The sequence below is a fragment of the Pseudophryne corroboree genome, chromosome 3 (assembly GCF_028390025.1).
Source record: "Pseudophryne corroboree isolate aPseCor3 chromosome 3, aPseCor3.hap2, whole genome shotgun sequence".
Taxonomy (NCBI): Eukaryota; Metazoa; Chordata; class Amphibia; order Anura; family Myobatrachidae; genus Pseudophryne; species Pseudophryne corroboree.
Genome location: NC_086446.1, coordinates 677709733 through 677732550, shown reverse-complemented (window position 1 = coordinate 677732550; position 22818 = coordinate 677709733). Strand labels below are relative to the sequence as shown.

Below are 22818 nucleotides of genomic sequence, written 5' to 3'. Positions count from 1 at the left end.
TCCCTGTCTGATAACATTGATTCCCTTGACAGGGACACTATATTGCTAACCATAGAGCATATTAAAGACGTAGTCTTATATATGAGAGATGCACAGAGGGATATTTGCCGGCTGGCATCTAGAATTAATGCAATGTCCATTTCTGCCAGGAGAGTATTATGGACTCGGCAGTGGACAGGTGATGCGGATTCTAAAATGCACATGTAGGTTTTGCCTTACAAGGGTGAGGAATTGTTTGGGGATGGTCTCTCGGACCTCGTTTCCACAGCAACAGCTGGGAAGTTGACATTTTTACCTCAGGTTCCCTCACAGCCTAAGAAAGCACCGTACTATCAGGTACAGTCCTTTCGGTTCCAGAAAGGCAAGCGGGTTAAAGGCGCGTCCTTTCGGCCCAGAGGCAGGGGTAGAGGGAAAAAGCTGCACCATACAGCCAGTTCCCAAGAACAAAAATCCTCCCCTGCTTCCACTAAATTCACCGCATGACGCTTGGGGTCCACTGGTGGAGCCAGGTGCGGTGGGGGCCCGTCTCCGGAACTTCAGCGACCGGTGGGTTCGCTCACAGGTGGATCCCTGGGTTCTACAAGTGGTATCTCAGGGATACAAGCTGGAATTCGAGACGTCTCCCCCTCGCCGTTACCTCAAATCAGCCTTGCCAGCTACTCCCCAGGACAGGGAGGTAGTGCTGGCGGCAATTCACAAGCTGTACCTCCAGCAGGTGATAATAAAAGTTCCCCTCCTTCAACAGGGACGGGGTTACTATTCCACAATGTTTGTGGTACCGAAACCAGACGGTTCGGTGAGACCCATTCTAAATTTGAAATCCTTGAACACTTATATAAGGAAGTTAAAGTTCAAAATGGAATCGCTCAGGGCGGTTATTGCAAGCCTGGAAGAGGGGGATTACATGGTTTCACTGGACATCAAGGATGCTTACCTGCATGTCCCCATTTACCCACCTCACCAGGTGTACCTCCGTTTTTGTGGTACAGGACTGCCATTACCAATTCCAGACATTGCCGTTTGGTCTGTCCACGGCACCGAGGGTATTTACCAAAGTAATGGCCGAAATGATGATACTCCTTCGAAAGAAGGGAGTTATAATTATCCCGTACTTGGACGATCTCCTTATAAAGGCGAGGTCCAGGGAGCAGTTGTTGGTCGGAGTAGCACTATCTCAGGAAGTGCTACAACAGCACGGCTGGATTCTGAATATCCCAAAGTCGCAGCTGGTTCCTACGACGCGTCTGCTGTTCCTGGGTATGATTCTGGACACAGAACAGAAGAAGGTGTTTCTCCCGGAGGAGAAGGCCAAGGAGTTGTAATCTCTGGTCAGAGACCTCTTGAAACCAAAACAGGTGTCGGTACATCACTGCACGCGAGTCCTGGGAAAGATGTTAGCTTCTTACGAGGCAATTCCATTCGGCAGGTTCCATGCAAGGATCTTTCAGTGGGATCTGTTAGACAAGTGGTCCGGATCGCATCTTCAGATGCATCGGCTGATCACCCTGTCCCCGAGGGCCAGGGTGTCTCTGCTGTGGTGGCTGCAGAGTGCTCATCTTCTCGAGGGCCGTAGATTCGGCATACAGGACTGGGTCCTGGTGACCACGGATGCAAGCCTCCGAGGTTGGGGGGCAGTCACTCAGGAAAGAAACTTCCAAGGACAATGGTCGAGTCAGGAGGCTTACTTCAGGGAGGGGGTTGTACCAGCGCACTGGGTTTAATGAGCTCGGCGAGCTGCTTACAAAGTAGGGTGACTGACCTACGGAAACTAGTAAACAATTTGTGATTTGTAGCGCTCAACCTATATGAGTATGTAAATGATGATGCTGTGAAACCACGTGAAATTTCAAAAGTTATTTGGTTTTATTACTAGAGAAAACAAATGCATAATTGGTGTGCATGCATTGCGAAATATCAATTAAAATTGATCTGTTGAGGAAATGTCCTGGGTAGTGATGTAATTATTATTGGGGATGGTAAAATGCTGGAGCAAAGTTCTGGGATGCACAACCAGATTGGTATAACTGTAGTTTTGGTGGTGTACAGTATCCAGTTAATTATAAGAAAAAAACTACAAGAAAAAAAGTTTTTTTGTTTTGAATGGAAAATAAAAAAATAAAAATAAGAAAAAATATATATTATTTAGAAAAAATATCCGTAAAGGAAAAAGGCGGTTCTGTTTAGCTGTAACCCAGCTGGTTATAGGGAATCCAAATGGTGATATGGAGTGAAAGTCACTTATAGAGTAGTCAGCGGCGTCCCGCTGACTATTTGCTCGAGCTAATGATGGTACCGGCTTACGGTGATTGCGGTGTTTCCCCGGGGTTCAAGGTGCGCCTGGTGCGGGAAGGGTGAGGGGACAGGGAGCACCGGACTGACCAGGCCCCGTGGGAAGGTATTCCCCCCTCTGTCCTGGTTCGGACGGTGATGGGAGATCCGGCCACCACAGGGACTGATCTGGCGGCGATTAGCTAGTGTGGGCTTGTTAAGAGCCGTCACTGCCCACCGTCCGCCGGGACCGGAGCTACTTGAATCACCTGTCTCTCCCCCCTCCTCCGCTATTCGGCTCGAAAAACACCCCACCGGCTTACCTCTTCTCCTTCGGGTCTCTCTCCGTCACTGCTGGCTTCTTCCGGGTAGGGGAGTCACGTGACCCACGCTCGGCTGGTCTCACAAGAGTTCCACGGCCCGTACTGCCTGTACGGTGTCGGTGTGAGTTTAGTAGTAGATGCCCAACGCGTTTCAACCCTCTAGGGGTCTTCTTCCAGGGATTCGTGTGTGATGTTTGAAAGTCGTCTCACCCTTTAAAAAGGGGAAATGGTTCAGTCTCATTGGTTCATATCCCGGTGTACGCCTCCTTGTGGTTTCTTCTGTTTCAATTGGTCTTTCTAAACCTCAATCATGTTATGTAAACATAGAATTGAAGCTTCGAGTGTATTTTGTGTGTAGGATGAGGACGAGAATCCATCAGTTTTTTTCTTATCAATATGGATTGCTAATGATCATAATAGTTTACTTGCTTTATTGGTGGTGTGTCCTAATCTCCCTGTATAACCATCAGTTTGAATATGGTTATTAGTGATATATGCTCGAGTGTTAATCTGCTGATGAATGACTTGTTCTGGACACATGTTGCATCATCATAATTGCGTCTCCAAAAATGGAGAATGAATGATTGGTTGAGAGTAATGTTTACTTTCTTAAAATTGGGGTATGACATAACTGTAGTGTAATGGTATTGGATAAGGTTAGCCTCATGTACCTGTGTATATATCATGGCGCTGATTCATAACTGATTGATATATGCAAGTTTTTTGGTTTATTTTCGCCCATGGTTGAGATGTGTAATCACTATATATGGAATCCTGATATAATGCCCTATGTGTGTGGCTAGGCAACCCGTGTTGTCATGTGTCACTGGGTACTTGAAAAAGTACAGTTCTGTTATTGGTGTGGGGGAAAAAAGGGGGGGGGGGGGGAAGGAAAAAGGAGGGGCAAAAAGGGGGAGGGCCTGATATGTTACAATGATGTGAGTGTGAATCTAATCCCAGATGTGTCAATGATTACAAATAATGGCCTTCACTTCATTATCCAGGTTATGTCCCTGTGGTGCAAAAGTCTTGAGTTCAAATATCCATCTCAACTCTGTTGTATTCATGTAACATGACCAAAAAGGAACAGGAAGCACTCAAAGATTTACAAGATAACAATTCAATCATAATCAAACCCGCGGACAAAGGAGGAGGTATAGTTGTGCTAAACAAAGCAGACTATTTGACAGAGGCACATAGAATTCTAGATGACAGCGAGACATACACCAAGCTAAGTCAGGACCCGACACAACAATTCAAAAAACAGTTAGAGACACTTATATCAAAAGGCTTCTGTAATGGGATCTTAAACAAACATGAACAGGACTTCATTCACACACAACATCCAATAATCCCAGTTTTTTACTATCTACCAAAAATACACAAAAATTCCACTCATCCCCCAGGGAGACCCATAATATCGGGTATAGGATCATTAACATCACATCTTTCCGAATATCTAGATACCATCTTACAACCCTATGTTCAACAACAACAGTCATATCTGAGAGACACTACACATGTCCTCAACCTCCTACAAGACATTAAATGGGATGATGATCTGTGGTTGGTCACAACTGACATAACATCCCTGTATACAGTGATTGATCACGACCAAGGAATAGCCAGCATAGATTACCATCTACACAAGGACGACAGTATGACATCACCTCAAATAAACTTTATGCTGGATAGCATAACATTCATATTACAACACAACTATGTCTGGTTTGAAAACCAATTCTACCTTCAGGCTAGGGGCACCGCCATGGGCACGAGATTCGCCCCAAGCTACGCCAATCTCTTTGAGTTGGTGGGAAGACCTCAACATCTGGTCCAACCCCGAGCTTGGGGCGAATCTCGTGCTTTGGAGACGATATATTGACGACATACTAATCATCTGGCGGGGTGATGAACAGTCATTAACAGAGTTCCTACACTACATGAACTCCAATACTAACAATCTGAAGTTCACCACGAACTACAGTAAAACTAGTGTAGAATTTCTAGATCTTAACATATTTATAGACAAAGGACAAATACACACCAAGACCTACCAGAAACCTGTAGATGTCAATAGCTTCATCCTGGCCACCAGCTGGCACCATCCCAGCTGGCTTCAAACTGTACCTAAGGGACAATTCTTGAGAATCCGTAGAAACTGCTCGAAATTAGAGGATTATCACATACAAGGTCAGGAATTAGCTGTAAAATTCACAGACAAATTATACAAGACTGATCAGGTCAGACAGGCCTTTGAAGAAGTTACAACAATAGACAGAAAAATTGCTCAGTTATAAAGACAAGGAGGAAAAAGAGAGACACCACGACAACAATATTCCATTTATAACGAATTATTCAGGACAAGCTAACCAAGTAAGACACATCATTAAGAAACATTGGCCACTGTTATTAGAAGATGAAATCTTAAATGACATTTTACCAACAGGACCCAAGTTCGTATTTAGAAAAGCACCAGACATCAAGAAAAATTTAGTTCATAACCATATACCCCCACAAGAATGGAAACAAACCAGTGTAGATGGAAGCATTCCCAAGAGTGGCTTCTATTTCTGCGGGTTCTGCCAAGGATGCAGGAACGCAAAAATGCGAAGCACTCGACCAATTTCAGAATTCACATCGTACACCACAAACAAGAAATACAAAGTGAAAGAAAGATTGACCTGCACCAGGAAAGGGGTCATTTATCTTCTAGAATGTCCGTGTAAAAAACAATATGTAGGGAGGACAGCACGACCGCTCAAGATACGAATAAGTGAGCATATAAGGAATATCAAAAAGGGCTATGAAGAACATAGTCTGTCACGACATTATAAAGAAATGCATAATCGTGAACCAGATACTCTGAAATTCATGGGCATACAAGGAGTGCAACAAAACTGGAGGGGTGGAGACTTTATGCATCACATGAATACAACAGAGTTGAGATGGATATTTGAACTCAAGACTTTTGCACCACAGGGACATAACCTGGATAATGAAGTGAAGGCCATTATTTGTAATCATTGACACATCTGAGATTAGATTCACACTCACATCATTGTAACATATCAGGCCCTCCCCCTTTTTGCCCCTCCTTTTTCCTTCCCTCCTCCCCCCCCCCCCCCTTTTTTCCCCACACCAATAACAGAACTGTACTTTTTCAAGTACCCAGTGACACATGACAACACGGGTTGCCTAGCCACACACATAGGGCATTATATCAGGATTCCATATATAGTGATTACACATCTCAACCATGGGCGAAAATAAACCAAAAAACTTGCATATATCAATCAGTTATGAATCAGCGCCATGATATATACACAGGTACATGAGGCTAACCTTATCCAATACCATTACACTACAGTTATGTCATACCCCAATTTTAAGAAAGTAAACATTACTCTCAACCAATCATTCATTCTCCATTTTTGGAGACGCAATTATGATGATGCAACATGTGTCCAGAACAAGTCATTCATCAGCAGATTAACACTCGAGCATATATCACTAATAACCATATTCAAACTGATGGTTATACAGGGAGATTAGGACACACCACCAATAAAGCAAGTAAACTATTATGATCATTAGCAATCCATATTGATAAGAAAAAAACTGATGGATTCTCGTCCTCATCCTACACACAAAATACACTCGAAGCTTCAATTCTATGTTTACATAACATGATTGAGGTTTAGAAAGACCAATTGAAACAGAAGAAACCACAAGGAGGCGTACACCGGGATATGAACCAATGAGACTGAACCATTTCCCCTTTTTAAAGGGTGAGACGACTTTCAAACATCACACGAATCCCTGGAAGAAGACCCCTAGAGGGTTGAAACGCGTTGGGCATCTACTACTAAACTCACACCGACACCGTACAGGCAGTACGGGCCGTGGAACTCTTGTGAGACCAGCCGAGCGTGGGTCACATGACTCCCCTACCCGGAAGAAGCCAGCAGTGACGGAGAGAGACCCGAAGGAGAAGAGGTAAGCCGGTGGGGTGTTTTTCGAGCCGAATAGCGGAGGAGGGGGGAGAGACAGGTGATTCAAGTAGCTCCGGTCCCGGCGGACGGTGGGCAGTGACGGCTCTTAACAAGCCCACACTAGCTAATCGCCGCCAGATCAGTCCCTGTGGTGGCCGGATCTCCCATCACCGTCCGAACCAGGACAGAGGGGGGAATCCCTTCCCACGGGGCCTGGTCAGTCCGGTGCTCCCTGTCCCCTCACCCTCCCCGCACCAGGCGCACCTTGAACCCCGGGGAAACACCGCAATCACCGTAAGCCGGTACCATCATTAGCTCGAGCAAATAGTCAGCGGGACGCCGCTGACTACTCTATAAGTGACTTTCACTCCGTATTACCATTTGGATTACCTATAACCAGCTGGGTTACAGCTAAACAGAACCGCCTTTTTCCTTTACGGATATTTTTTCTAAATAATATATTTTTTTTTTTTTTTTTTTTTTTTTTTTTTCCATTCAAAACAAAAAAACTTTTTTTCTTGTAGTTTTTTTCTTATAATTAACTGGATACTGTACACCACCAAAACTACAGTTATACCAATCTGGTTGTGCACCCCAGAACTTTGCTCCAGCATTTTACCATCCCCAATAATAATTACATCACTACCCAGGACATTTCCTCAACAGATCAATTTTAATTGATATTTCGCAATGCATGCACACCAATTATGCATGAGTCAGGAGGCTTCCCTACACATAAATATTCTGGAACTAAGGGCCATTTACAATGCCCTAAGTCAGGCAAGACCCCTGCTTCAAGACCAGCCGGTGCTGATTCAGTCAGACAACATCACGGCGGTCGCATATGTGAACCGACAGGGCGGCACAAGAAGCAGGATGGCGATGGCAGAAGCCACAAGGATTCTCCGATGGGCGGAAAATCACGTGATAGCACTGTCAGCAGTGTTCATTCCGGGAGTGGACAACTGGGAAGCAGACTTCCTCAGCAGGCACGACCTTCACCCGGGAGAGTGGGGACTTCATCCAGAAGTCTTCCAGCTGATTGTAAATCGTTGGGAAAGGCCACAGGTGGACATGATGGCGTCCCGCCTCAACAAAAAGCTAAAAAGATATTGCGCCAGGTCAAGGGACCCTCAGGCGATAGCTGTGGACGCTCTAGTGACACCGTGGGTGTACCAGTCGGTTTATGTGTTCCCTCCTCTTCCTCTCATACCAAAGGTGCTGAGGATAATAAAAAAGAGAGGAGTAAGAACTATACTCATCGTTCCGGATTGGCCAAGAAGGACTTGGTACCCGGAACTACAAGAAATGATCTCAGAGGACCCTTGTCCTCTGCCTCTCAGACAGGACCTGCTACAGCAGGGGCCCTGTCTGTTCCAAGACTTACCGCGGCTGCGTTTGACGGCATGGCGGTTGAACGCCGGATCCTGATGGAAAAGGGCATTCCGGTTGAAGTCATTCCTACGCTGATAAAAGCTAGGAAGGATGTGACAGCAAAACATTATCACCGCATATGGCGAAAATATGTTGCTTGGTGTGAGGCTATGAAGGCCCCCACTGAAGAATTTCAGCTGGGTCGATTTCTGCACTTCCTACAGTCAGGAGTGACTATGGGCCTAAAATTGGGATCCATTAAAGTCCAGATTTCGGCCCTGTCTATTTTCTTTCAAAAAGAACTGGCTTCACTGCCTGAAGTTCAGACGTTTGTTAAGGGAGTGCTGCATATTCAGCCCCCTTTTGTGCCCCCAGTGGCACCTTGGGATCTCAACGTTGTGTTGGATTTCCTAAAATCAAATTGGTTTGAGCCACTTCAGACCGTGGAATTAAAATATCTCACGTGGAAAGTGGTCATGCTTTTGGCCTTGGCTTCGGCTAGGCGGGTGTCAGAATTGGCGGCTTTGTCCTGTAAAAGCCCCTATCTGATCTTCCATATGGACAGAGCAGAATTGAGGACCCGTCCCCAATTCCTCCCTAAGGTGGTATCAGCGTTTCATTTGAACCAACCTATTGTGGTGCCTGCGGCTACCCGGGACTTGGAGGCTTCCAAGTGGCTGGACGTAGTCCGGGCCCTGAAAATCTATGTTTCTAGGACGGCTAGAGTCAGAAAAACTGACTCGCTGTTTATCCTGCATGCACCCAACAAGCTGGGTGCTCCTGCTTCTAAGCAGACTATTGCTCGCTGGATCTGCTCCACGATTCAACTTGCACATTCTGCTGCTGGACTGTCGCATCCTAAATCGGTAAAAGCCCATTCCACGAGGAAGGTGGGCTCTTCTTGGGCGGCTGCCCGAGGGGTCTCGGCTTTACAACTTTGCCGAGCTGTTACCTTGTCGGGATCAAACACGTTTGCAAAATTCTACAAGTTTGATACCCTGGCTGAGGAGGACCTTGAGTTTGCTCATTCGGTGCTTCAGAGTCATCCGCACTCTCCCGCCCGTTTGGGAGCTTTGGTATAATCCCCATGGTCCTTACGGAATTCCCAGCATCCACTAGGACGTCAGAGAAAATAAGAATTTACTCACCGGTAATTCTATTTCTCGTAGTCCGTAGTGGATGCTGGGCGCCCATCCCAAGTGCGGATTGTCTGCAATACTTGTATATAGTTATTGCCTAACTAAAGGGTTATTGTTATGAGCCATCTGTTCAGTGAGGCTCAGTTGTTATTCATACTGTTAACTGGGTATAGTTATCACGAGTTGTACGGTGTGATTGGTGTGGCTGGTATGAGTCTTACCCGGGATTCCAAATCCTTTCCTTGTTGTGTCAGCTCTTCCGGGCACAGTTTCCCTAACTGAGGTCTGGAGGAGGGGCATAGAGGGAGGAGCCAGTGCACACCAGTAGTCCTAATTCTTTCTTAAGAGTGCCCAGTCTCCTGCGGAGCCCGTCTATTCCCCATGGTCCTTACGGAGTTCCCAGCATCCACTACGGACTACGAGAAATAGAATTACCGGTGAGTAAATTCTTATTATCTTCATTTCAAATGTGACTGTGTGCCTATATCTGCCACATGCTTTCACTGCGGTCTATTCCAGATATATCTATCACTGTATACTGTACCCTATGGACTAGGTGCGTCTGGGTCCATATATAGTGCATCACAGTATTTACCTATTACGTTTATTCTACTGAGTACTCAGTCACATAATACAGGATTTATACGCAGGTGTTGTGTACTGGGTAGTCAGTCATATGCTAACGGATTTATTTGCAGGTATTGTACTCTGGCTTCATCGTACTAAACCACTCTCTGTTGCATTTGTGTATAATGTTTAACATGTAGGGCAGTACATCTGGGGACGCTCCTGCATCCTGCAGAGCATGCACAACGGATTTACCTTAAGGGGAAGTTTTGTGTGATGGTCTGTGTGCTAGGTCTCATACATCTCCCAGTCAGTCCGCAGCTCCTGTAATCAATCAGGAGCCAGCCTGAGCTGCGTTCTCAAACCTACTGGGTTCTCTAGTTAAACGCTTTATGCCCCCTATGGGACCACCTGTAACATTACAGCCTCTGATGTCCCCATGGTTACTCCGCTTTCGGCGGGAAAAATTTTGCCTCACAAATTGTAGTGCATGACTCATTCCTTGGCCAGGCAAAACCCAATTCCAGATCACTCTCGTGTCTCTGGGTCATCTGAGCGGGCTGTTTCCTCCTCCCTATCCAATAATGTCTCTGATATTTTATCTGAAGAGAATTGGGATAATGCTGTCCTGTCAGTCCCTATATTAGGTGTTCCTAACAAGGATTTTCCATTGCTAAATGATACCACTGCCCTTGTGGTTACTGGGTAACAAATCCTACAAATCGCTGATGTTAAGAGGATTCCCCTACTGTGGTTAAGCAAACTGATATGTTCACACGTCACAGGGTAATTAAAACTCTTACCACAATCTGACCATTAAGTGTACCTCAGACAAGATTCCTGGTCTAATCCAGGGAAGACATTCCCCCTGTCTACAACGAGCATTAGCTCAATATCCTCCCCCTGCAGAGTTATATAACGAGTAGGTAAGTCACTGCTAGTGAACTCATGTGTCACCCATCGGGTGTCGTCCACTCTGCCTCTCACCACTGTCCCCTCACTTTAGGAACAGACAGGTAAGCGTGTGGAGGGATGCCTAAAGTCTATTACTCCCTTACGGGTATTGTACATAGACCACGATTGCGTCCTCTTGGGCTGCAAAATATGTTGATGACTGGATCAGGCATTAGAGGAAGAGCTGCCCGAGGATATATCTGACAATGCCAGATATTCCCTATCTCACAATACCACTGCCACCTTTTTCTTCACCAGGAGGCGTCCCCTGAGACGTATTTGTTGGCTGCCAAGGCGTCGTATACGTCTCTGTCTTGGCTCGCCGTATTCTGTGGTTGAGGTCGTGGATACTTGCATATGCCTATTGCCATATCGCATCAGCAGTGTCTTCACCAAGGTTATGGGCATGATGACGGCTCATCTCCGTCGCCAGGGAGCCAGGTTCCTGCCGTATCTGTGGGAGTTTGCCAGAAACAGCAAATCGTCCAATGTCCTCCTCAGTCATCTACAACGGTTGGTAAACTTCCTACAAGCCCAGGGGTGGCTCATCAACTGGAAGAAGTCTTCGCTGGTCCCTGCTCGGAGCATGGTGCACCTGGGGACACTACCGGACATACACAGTCAACGGCTGTTTCTATCTCCAGAGAAGGTCCTGAAAATTCAGGACAGGATTAGATACTTCCTCTCTCGCCCAAGAGTGTCAGTACACTCTGCAATGCAAGTACTAGGCGTCATGGTGTCGGCTTTCAACATGGTAGAGTATGCTCAATTCCTTTCCCGCCCCCTACAGAGGTTAATCCTTTCCAAGTGGGACGGCCTGCCTCATCGGATCAGGTCTCACATGATCTCCTTGACTGAGGAGGTTCGCCTGTCACTGACCTGGTGGCTAGAGGGCCAGCAGTTGAGCAGGGGCCATCCCTTCTGGATCCCCAACTGGGTCCTACTGACTACGGGCGTCAGTCTGAAGGGTAGGGGGCGCGGTGTTGGAGCAACTCTCTTTCCAGGGTTGGTGGACCATGGAGGAATCACTCCTCCCGATAAACATTCTGGAATTGCGGGCAGTATTTAATACTTTGTTTCTCACCCTGCCCATGATCCAGAACAAGCCTGTTCAAGTACGGTCAGACAACGACATCACCGTGGCGTACATAAACAATCAAGGTGGCACTTGAAACCGCATGGCAATGATGGAAGTGTCAAAAATCCTTCGTTGGGCGGAACGCCTTCTGCCGGCAATATCGGCAGTGTTCATTCCGGGAGTCCTCAACAGGGACAGTGATTTCCTCAGTCTTCAGGATGTGCACGCCGGAGAGTGGAGTCTTCATCAGGAAGTCTTTCAACTCCAAGTGAACAAGTGGGGCCTACCATATGTAGATCTGATGGCGTCTCGACACTATCACAAAGTTCCGGTCTTTGGATCAAGAACCAGGGATCCTCCAAGCAGAGTTCGTGGACGCTATGGCAATTCCATGGAACTTTCGGCTGCTCTACGTGTTCCCTCCACTGTCACTCCTGCCTAGGGTACTACAGAAGTTCAAACAAGAAGGTGTAATACTACTTCTAGTCGCTCCAGCATGGCCTAGACGGCATTGGTTCTTAGACCTGCAGGGTCTGTCGATAGAGCATCCTCTTTTCTACTTCCTCAATGCCCAGACCACCTCGTTCACGGCACTTGTGTCTATCCAGACCTGGCCAGACTGGCTTTGACGGCGTGGCTCTTGAAGCTTTACTCCTGAGGGCCAAAGGATTCTCCGAGGCGGTCATCCAAACTATGCTGAAGGCGCGCAAGCTGACATCTGCGCAGATTTATTATAGGGTCTCAAGTTCTTACTTCACCTGGTGTGCTGCTAAGAATTACGATACTTACAAATTCAGTACTTGCAGACTTCTGGCATTTTTTCAACAAGGCCTGGATTTAGGACTTCGTCTGGCCTCCCTCAAGGTTTACATATCTGCTTTGTTCGTGTGGTTTCTGAGAAAAATTGCGTCTCTGCCTGACGTTCATGCATTCACTCAGGTCGTAGGATTCAACCTCCCTATGTCCCTCCTGTGGCTCCATGGGATTTGTCCGTTGTCCTGAATGCCCTGCAAGAGTCTCCATTTGAACCTCTTGAGTCAGTGGACCTTAAATAGCTCTCAGCCAAGGTCCTGTTTCTGCTGGCTGTTGCTAGAAGGGTGTCAGACTTCGGCGCTTTGTCCTGTCGTTCACCCTTTTTGATATTTCATCGTGACCAAGCAGTTCTTAGAACTCTCCCTGGTTATTTACCTAAGGTGGTGTCATCTTTTCACCTTAATCAAGAGATTGTGGTTCCAGCCTTCATCTCTTCTGAATTGTACTCCAAAGAACGGTGTTTGGATATGGTATGGGCTCTCCGTGTATATGTGGAGAGGTTTGCTTCTATCAGGAGGTCAGATATCTTCTTTGTACTGTTTGGTTTCCACAAACGTGGCTGGCCTGCGAATAAGCAAACCTTGGCCAGATAGATTAGAAAGGTGATTGCACAGGCTTATGCGCAGGCTGGAATCCCAGCTCCTGCTGCTATTAAAGCCCATTCTCCTCGGTCTGTTGGGCCCTCTTGGGCGGCCCGTTGGGGCGCGTCAACAGAATAATTGTGCAAGGAGGCTACGTGGTCCTCGGTGAACACGTTTATTAGGTTCTATGCCTTTGATACTTCCGCCTCCCAGGATGCTTCCTTTGGACGCCGGGTTCTCATACCCGCTAAGGTGGATCCCCTCCCTTGAGGAACTGCTTTAGGACATCCCCGATGTATTGCCTATGGAACACAGTGTACCCCGCTGCAGAAAAGGAGATTTATGGTAGACTTACCATGGTTAAATCTCTTTCTGAGAGGTACACTGGATTCCACAGGGCGCCCACCATGACGCACTTAGCTTCTTTGGGTTTGTATGGCATTAGTCGCTAGTCCCTTCTCCTGTCGTGAAAACGTGGTTCTATGTGACTAACATCTGCCTTCTCTTTTATCTGCTTCTGCATTGGACTGGTCAACAAAACTGAGCTCTCAGTTCCTGGAGGTGTAATATAGAGGAAGCCTCGTAATGCATTCTGGGACAGTCTAAAGCTTTAGCCTGTTGGTGCCTCTGGATCAAGATCCATTGCTAGACCCCGATGTATTCCCTGTGGAACCCAGTGTACCTCGCAGAAAGAGATTTAACCATGGAAAGTCTACCATAAATCTCCTTTTTATTATTATCACATTATTTAGGTTGGTCAATAGTTCCCAACCATGGTCCTGAAGGCATACTAACAGTCCATGTTTTATGGATAGCTGTACTTTAGCACAGGGGACTTGATCAGTTACTCAGTTATTTTGGTTTAAACATCTGTGCTCAAGCATTGATGTCACTACAACCTGGACTGTTAGTGTGCCTTGAGAACCGAGGTTGGTTAACATTGAGTTAGACCTTAGTGTAAGCATTGGAACCCCTATTTGTTACAAGCAACATTTATTAAGATGTGTACATTTATATGAGGTATTCCCTATGATTGCAAGTAATTTGTGTATTGTTTACTAATGAATATAAAATTGTTTATTTTAACAGATTGGGATACTTTGTCTCTAGTCACATTTTTTATCATTTGTCTTAAGATAATGTAAATCTGTCTAAAAAATATTATATATTTTTAATTACACTTTAAGATGTTTGAAACTGTATCACAAAGTAACTGAACTTAAAATAACCAGATATTCTTTTAATTCAGATACTCCTGATTTCCTGGTTACTGTGTTTTTTTCTTTTCTTAGAGAGGTGAGAAGACATGCCAGCCTAATGTGCATATCCAATATCCTCTCTGGAGACTGTACAGATCTACCTGTGAACTACGCCTCTCGGGTAGGAAACTATTAGCAGAAGCTCAGACTCTTTATCTTTTTTTCTTTGGACTTCAGTGTCCCATAGCGTGCCTTACTCCTATTGTCTCATGACACTATTCCTGCTATATGTTTGCTTATTAGATGATGAAGCTGTGCCGATTTATGTCTCAAATGAAGCCATCAGCATTAGTGAAAAATATGCAGTGTGTTCCTGAAAATGGATCAAAGACTTCGCTTGATCTGGATCAAGAGGTAATGCAAGGCTGCATTCACTGTTGGAGCAGTCAATCCTTTTGTTAGGGCCAAAGTTTTGTTTTTTCTGGATGCTATAATATGTAGGATTTAATCTTTCTATTGAATTTATTTGCTATTAAGTTTTTTTTAAAGCAAAGTAAGAGTTGGTTTCAGAACTTTTCTCCTTCGTCCACTAGGGGACACTGGAGGCTCTTTACAGCGGGGTATAGATGGATGCTAACCGGTCTTCACATTTGTTTCTTTCTAGGCATACTATCTAACTTTCAGCCTTTTACATTTGGTTAACGATGCAAGTAGTTCAGATGAATCTCCATCTTTTCAGAGAGTAAGTGTTTTCTGCATGATCTACTTTCAGTCTGTTGTATTTATTTATTTATAGGTGCTGTCGAACTGTAGGCAAGGTGTCAAAAATATCATACCATTTCTATGTTTAATGTATTTAGCAGTGTTGGTGGACAGACAGTGGGTTATGATTCCCCTAAGAGGAGGCATGGTTAACTGGAAAAGTAACAAAATTTCTGTTTCTCACACATCCATGGGGGAAACGGGAAATCACAGTGGGTATAGTGGTGAGCTGGAGGTTGGGCACCAAACCGTTAATCTTCTATTCCCAGCAGCACAGGCTCCCTCTCCCCTATACCCCGCCCTCAACCTAGAGGACCAGTTTTTAGTTTGGTGTCCTAGGAGTGTGCACGGTTTTTGGGGGTTGCTCTTGCAGTCTTTGTTTTCTCCTTAAATTTTATTAATTTGTATTCTTTTTTTCTCTGGCTGGGTCCACAGGATTATCCACAGGATAACATTGGGATATTGTCGAGCAACAGCGAAAATGGTACCAACACGGTCACGAGCTTTCTGGCCTCCCAGAATTCATTGGGGCCCTCACCATATAGTCCCGCCCACTGACTCAGTCAAATCAGTTTTTTGCTTGGTGCGGCAGGAAGCCGCATGGTCGCAGGGCTGCTGAGAGTGCAGCCTCAAGCTTTTATTATTTTACTTTTACAGACTTACTATGTTTTTTTTGAGCGACTTCTCTTAACAGCGTCTTAAACGCATACTAGAAAGAGTCGCTCCAACAACTCCCCACCGGGTCGCAACAATGCTTACCTTCGGGTATTAGTGCTGTCTCGACGGGCGTCTGTGTCAGGATGTTCTAGCATGTCCAGCAGACGTAACCAGGCTGTGGCCGGAGCATGGGGAGACGGTGAGTCTATGGACTTCCTCTTACTAGAGGGGTCAGGACACAGCTACACTGATTTGGTGGAGACTGCAAACAGTGTGTTGATGCTCCGAACATCTAGAGTGCGACAGCGCTACGCTCCGGGGATCATAGTCGCCAGGACTAGGTAGAGGCCGCGATCCTGGGAGTTTAAGTCAACAGGGGGATTCTGACGCTCTCCTGGCCACCCCTCCTCCGAGTTCATGGCCAGTTCCTGCGTGTTTCTCGTTTCATGAACTGAATGACCTCACTTCTGGCTCAGACGCTACCACGAGGGTACTTGGTTGCAGCTTAGACGCTGCAGTTGTGTACACTGGAGATAAACTCGCCCAGACCGAGTCGCAGCCCTTAGCATCTGCATACACGTGGAAGTCGCTCAGCGTCCGTGTCCGTTATCAAGAACGGCAGTGTACACCAGTAGCGTCTGAATCCACTCAGCGTCTTACGAGCGTATTTGCTTGGATAGGGAAGTGTGGTGATTATCCGTGTATATACAGTACTAAAAATTCCTTCTACTTGATAGTATGAATTGTTAATTTTTAGTAGCTATTGCATATGAGACCTGTATATTACTGTGTTTTCTGCATGTTATGTTGGAAAAAAGAACCAGTTAAAAAAACAGAAGTACAATTTTCCTACTTATGTGTAAGTTGTTATGGAGATTGTATTCTCATATGACAATGTCTAATGCTTTAACATGTGACTGACTGCTAGTATGTGTGCTGACTTTTCTGTGTAATGTCAGTCCTGTTCTGACCCTCAAATTAGGTGCACTGTGGTCAGATTGATCTCACCTCTATATACTGACATATAGGGTGATTTTCAGTCACAAATTGTGTAGTCAATAACAGATTAATACCATGTCTGTGAGCGGCAAAAGTGATGAGGAGAATTTATCAAGCACTCCTACAGCCCTAACATGCTTATCTTGTAAGTCAGGGGTAATTGATATTAATCAATTAGTCACTTGTGAGGGTTTGTGTGCAAACTGTTTCGCGTTTCAGCGAAGTAAAAAACAGGAGTTGGTTCAGCCACCAACAGAGCCACCATGGAATATGTTCGCAAAGACTCTATCTTCTATAGCGGACAAATTAACTCCAGTAGCACCATCTCAAGGGTTAGGTTATACTATGAACCCATACATGCAGCTCCCTTCCTACGGCTTGGTTCCAGTAGCTTTTACAAGCAACCAAGAGACAGGTAAGACTAGGTCAGATACGTCTATGTGGCAGACTACACAAGATGATACATCGGATGATGATACAATAGATTCAACTCCGTATGATGATCAGTCGCAGAGCTTTAGTTCAGAAGATGTAGCTGAACTTACTAATGCGGTGAAGGCTGTTCTCTCGTTGGAAGAGCCAGCCAAGACAGTGTTAAAAGCTAAAGCACCTGTATTTAAACGAACAAAGTCAGTGAAAGCTGAATTCCCAGCGTCAGATGAGCTGACGGAAATGATGGATGAGTCTTGGGCAGCGCCCAGTAAAAAGTATAAGATTCCTAAAAGATGTGATTCTTATTATCCATTTCCAGCTGTGGATTGTTCGAAAAGAGAGTTCCTCCAAAAGTAGATGCACATGTTCTGCGACTCGTGCATAAATCTGCTTTACCACTGTCATCTACCTCGCTAAATGATGTCACAGATAGAAGGGTAGAGAGCCTTTTGAAAAATATATTTTCTCTAGTAGGAGCAGTGGTAAGACCTGCTATGTCTTCGGCCTGGGTAGCAAAGGCAATGGGCGAATGGATAGAGGAACTAGAGAATGACATCCCTTCTCCTACTAGGAGCAAGAGGATCGTTTTTGCCGTTTAAGACAATCTGCCCAGTATTTGGAAGAAGCAGCAATTGATGTAGGTACAGTTGCTTCTAAAGCTTTAGCCTTGACAGTAGTTGCTCGCAGAGCAGTTTGAAAAAGGTCAGATTTCCGGCTGCTTATAATCCTAAATCCAAGGGTTTAAAATTTTGCCCATTTTGTTGGCAAAGTGAAAGCTAAAGAGGAGCCTAAGCAACCCTAGTTTAAATCCAGGGGTAGGAAGCAGTGGGCTAGCAAAAAGCCAGCTTCCAAGCCTGAACAGAAACCGTCAGCCGGAAGAGACGGGCCTCCGCCCGGAGGATTCCAGGGTTGGGGGCCGACTCCTTCATTTTGCACACATATGGCAACAGTCAACAGCAGATGCTTGGGTGCAGAAGGTAGTATCTCAGGGGTATGGGTTCCCATTCAGGAGGCAGCCTCCTCAAAGATGTTTTTGCTCCAGCCCGTCTCGTATAGAGTCGAAGGCCAATGCCCTGCAAGAAGCAGTCCAAACATTACTGCAGTCAGGTGTGATTGTCCCAGTACCTCCATCACAAAGGGGTCAGGGTTTTTACGCTAATCTATTTCTAATCCAGAAACCAAATGGGTCATATCGACCAATTCCCAATCTGAAAATGTTGAACAAATACATATGGATCCCGAAGTTCCACATGGAGACGTTACGCTCCATAATGTTGGCTATGGAACCGGGAGATTACATGGTATCTCTGGATGGAGGAAGCTGCGCAAACGGAGGATAAGAATATTCCAATACCTAGATGACCTGTTAATCTTAGCACAGTCGCAAGATTTACTGTTGAGCCATCTTCAACAGACTATAGTTTGTTTACAGAGACACGGGTGGCTCATAAATTGGGAAAAGTCGTCCCTGAATCCTTCACAGCGGATGGTTCATTTGGGGGCCATATTGGATTCAGACCTACAGAAAGTTCTCCTACCAGATAAAAAGATAGTCAAGGTGCAGGTCATGGCTCAGGAAGCGTTGCAAGTCCAGACAATGTCAGTCCATGCAGCAATGCGACTGTTGGGTCTGATGGTATCAACCTTTGACATGGTGGAATATGCGCAGTTCCATTCCAGACCGTTGCAGCACCTTATTCTGACCAAATGGAACGGAAATCATCAGACGATAAAAAAGCAGATAAGGTTTCCAGTAAGTGTAAAAAGGTCTCTAGCGTGGTGGCTACAGACAGACCATTTAGACAAGAGGAGACCCTTTTGGATAAAAGAGTGGCAAGTCCTGACAACAAATGCCAGCCTGCAGGGCGGTACTCGGAAGCTAATGGTTCCAGGGAAAATGGACCACAAAGGAAAGTCGCCTGCCAATAAAACTGTTAGAAATAAGGGCCGTTTACTTGGCTCTAGTTCAGGCAAAGGACAGTCTGCAGGGAAGACCAGTCCAGATTTGCTCCAACAATGCGACGGCAGTAGCATACCTCAATCATCAAGGAGGTACTCACAGCAGGAGACTGATGGAGGAAGTAACTCCCATTCTAAGATGGGCAGAACTCCATCTCCCAGCATTGTCAGCAGTATTTGTCCCGGGTGTACTAAACTGGGAAGCGGATTTTCTCAGTCGGCACACCATTCAGGAAACCGAATGGGCACTACACCCAGAAGTATTTCAGACACTGGTGAACAGATGGGGTCTACCAGAGATAGACCTTATGGCGTCTCGTCTAAACAACAAAGTTCCAAGGTACGGATCGAGAACAAGGGACCCAGGAGTGGTCCTTGTAGACGCACTGTCAGTAGAATGGAGGTTTCAGCTGGCGTATCTGTTCCTGCCAATATCTCGGTTACCCAGAGTAGTGAGAAAGATAAAACAAGCAAAAGGAGCAATGATTCTAATAGCTCCAGCTTGGCCAAGAAGGCATTGGTACACAGATCTGTTGAGAATGTCCGTGGAAGCACCGATACTGCTCCTTCAACATCCAGATCTACTAACGCAGGGTCCTTGTTGCCACAGTCATCTAGATCGCCTGTCTTTGACGGCGTGGCTGTTGAAACCTCTATCTTAGAGGCTAAAGGATTATCGAAACAAGTAATCCAAACTATACTTAGAGCAAGAAAGCCTTCTTCGGCCTGTGTGTATCATAGAATATGGCAAGCCTATATTTATTGGTGTACTGGAAAAAAATTAAATCCGAGATCCTTTAAAGTGTCCAGGATTTTGGATTTCCTTCAGGCAGGTTTGGTTAAAGGGTTGAAAATTGCTTCCTTGAGGGTTCTAGTATCAGCATTAACCATATGGTTTCAGCAAAAGATTGCTGATTTACAGGATGTACGTACGTTTTTTCAAGGAGTAGTACATATTCAACCTCCATTTGTTCCTCCTGCAGCTCCCTGGGATTTGGATTTAGTTCTTAAATTTTTCCAGGGTCCTCTGTTTGAACCACTTGAGAGAGCAGATCTTAAGTGGTTAACGGTTAAAGTTCTTTTTTTACTGGCAATGGCGTCAGCCAGAAGAGTGTCAGATTTAGGAGCATTATCGTGTAAGTCTCCTTTCCTAAGTTTTTTTTCCAGACAGAGCAGTTCTCAGAACGAGATCTAGTTATCTTCCAAAGGTGGTATCAAAGTTTCACCTGAATGAAGAGATTGTAGTCCCAGCTTTTCAGGTATCTGGACTTTCTCCGGGAGATGTGTTGCTGGACGTGGTCCGGGCTTTAAGAATCTACATAGATCGTACTAGTGCCATCAGGAAAACAGATTCTCTCTTCATCCTCTACGGATTCCGTAGAAGAGGATGGCTTGCTAGTAAACAGACGCTGGCGAGATGGCTCCGAATGGTAATATCAGAAGCTTTAATCTCATGCAGATCTCCCTATTCCGGCTAATGTCTCTGCACACTCTACACGTGAGGTAGGTCCTTCTTGGGCAGCACAACACGGTGCTTCAGCAGAACAGATATGTAGGGCAGCCATATGGTCTCCCATAAACACATTCATCAGACATTATGCCTTGGATACTTTTGCCTCTCATGACGCAGACTTCGGGCGAAAGGTCCTCCTGTGTAATCAGGAGCGTCCCCACCACTAGAATGGCTTTGGGAATCCCAATGTTATCCTGTGGATAATCCTGTGGACCCAGCCAGAGAAATATACGTTATGGTAAGAACTTACCGTTGATAACGTGATTTCTCTTATGTCCACAGGGATCCCACCCTGACGCATCTGATTTGAGGATCTAGACAATAACTAAAACCTCTTCCTTCTTGTATGGAAGGGTGTGCATGTCTGTTCTTATCGCCTAAACAGGTCTCTACCTGATGTTCCTGCCTAAAATCGCTGTGGAAAGATCTGATTTGACGGAGTCAGTGGGCGGGACTATATGGTGATGGCCCCAATGCATCCTGGGAGGCCAGAAAGCTCATGACCGTGTTGGTGCCATTTTCGCTGTCGCTCGACAATATCCCAATGTTATCCTGTGGATACCTGTGGACATAAGAGAAATCACGTTATCAACGGTAAGTTCTTACCATTACGTATATTTTAAACTAAGCGGGAGGTAGACCAGCGTCTTAGATGCCTCCACTGCCGCTCCAACATCTCCCCGGTGCAGCGCTGGCAACAGGATCAGTGTCCCCGGCCAGGCTCCAGTGCACAGCAGGGAACCGCAACTGGCACGTCTGGGAGCAGGCAAAGCAGCTCCCTGCTTAAAGGGAGTCTCGTTCAGTGCGGCTGTTTACCGCCAGTGAGGGATGCCACCAGCATTACTGGCTGAGGGACAGGTCTTCTCCACACCTCCACTACACTACCCTAGCGTTCTTTGGCAATGGAGCACTATTTCACAGTAGTGGCTATTGTCCCCGTGGTCTGTGCCAGATGGGGGAAGGCAGATTTCCCTGTTAGCTCCTCCCCAACCCTGGGCATGTCTCCCTTACCTAGGATACCAGCCACAGGGCTTTTCCCTCCTCTTTCCTCCCACATTGAGAGGCAGGGCAGCCATTTTATTCGCATTGCCTACCTAAGAGTTCACACAGAGAAATCCTGGCTTCTAGCTGATTAGTTTTGTCTATTTGGGGGAACAACCCTGGGCTCAGTATTTTGCTCAGTCACTGCAGTGTCTGGCGCAGATGTTTTGTTTCTCTCCAGCTTATGCTAGACAAGGGCGACAACCAGACAGGACAGCTCTACGCCCCTATATTTTGGTTATGGCTCGGATATTTCCTTGGACCTTGAGGAAAATGAGGTCTATTCATGAAGCAGTGAAAAGTGTGGAGAAATTGCCCATGGCAACCAACCAGCTGCAACGTATAATTTTATAGAATACATTTTATAAATGTTACCTCAACACTAATTGGTTGTCGTGGGCAACTTCTCCACTGACGCACTTCTTCACACTTTTCACTGCTTCAGGAATAGACCCCAATGTCTCTCTCACTTCTGACTTACAGACCTCATCTATAGGATTCCCAAACACGGATGGATGTTGACCCCCAGATCAGTGCAATTAAATTTGTACTCTTTATTAAGGATTCTGACGAGATATCTGGTACGCGTGCGCAATGTCATAGTGCATTCGCACTATACATTGTGAATAATTTATCGTAGCGATAAATTGTCCATAATATCACATAGTGTGTACCTAGCATAAGTTAGATCCCACTGTCTTAAGCATCAGAAGAGGAGGCAGCTGAGTTTAGGGGAGAGGGCGACATGGCTGCTGGTAAAAGATTAACTGTTTGGTGCCCAGCCTTCAGCTCACCACTATACACAGTGTGATTCCCTGTGTCCCCCATAGACTCTGAGAAAATGATTTTATGTGCAAGAACAAAAATCAATTTTTTATACAGATTGTCCACCTACACCGTCTCTCAGATTGTGCCAAATAGCCCTGTTTACCGTGCCATGGGCTTAGATATTTTGCAGCACCTAGTGTATCTACAGTAGTACACTATTTGCAAACTACGTGAAACGAAGAGTTGAGGAAAAATTATGCAGTATATGTAAGATGGCAAAAAACTTGTCCGATAGAAGTGACCCACACCATGCATCATTATGTTTCATCTGCAACTTTATCCTAATTCCTTCGTAATAAAATTCCTATTTTACTGTTTGCAAACTAATCTACAAAC

At 45.7% G+C, this 22818-nt stretch overlaps 1 protein-coding gene across 3 annotated transcripts in view; it reads left to right on the top strand.

Annotated features, from left to right (window-relative positions):
- The window catches only part of SLF2 (SMC5-SMC6 complex localization factor 2), a 317833-nt gene that overhangs the window by 282461 nt on the left and 12554 nt on the right, over positions 1-22818 (top strand). For all 3 annotated transcript variants that reach the window (XM_063961913.1, XM_063961915.1, XM_063961914.1), the window contains 3 exons: positions 14385-14472; positions 14595-14705; positions 14956-15033. In XM_063961913.1, coding sequence (XP_063817983.1) covers positions 14385-14472; positions 14595-14705; positions 14956-15033 — 277 coding nt within the window. The remainder of the gene's footprint in view (positions 1-14384; positions 14473-14594; positions 14706-14955; positions 15034-22818) is intronic.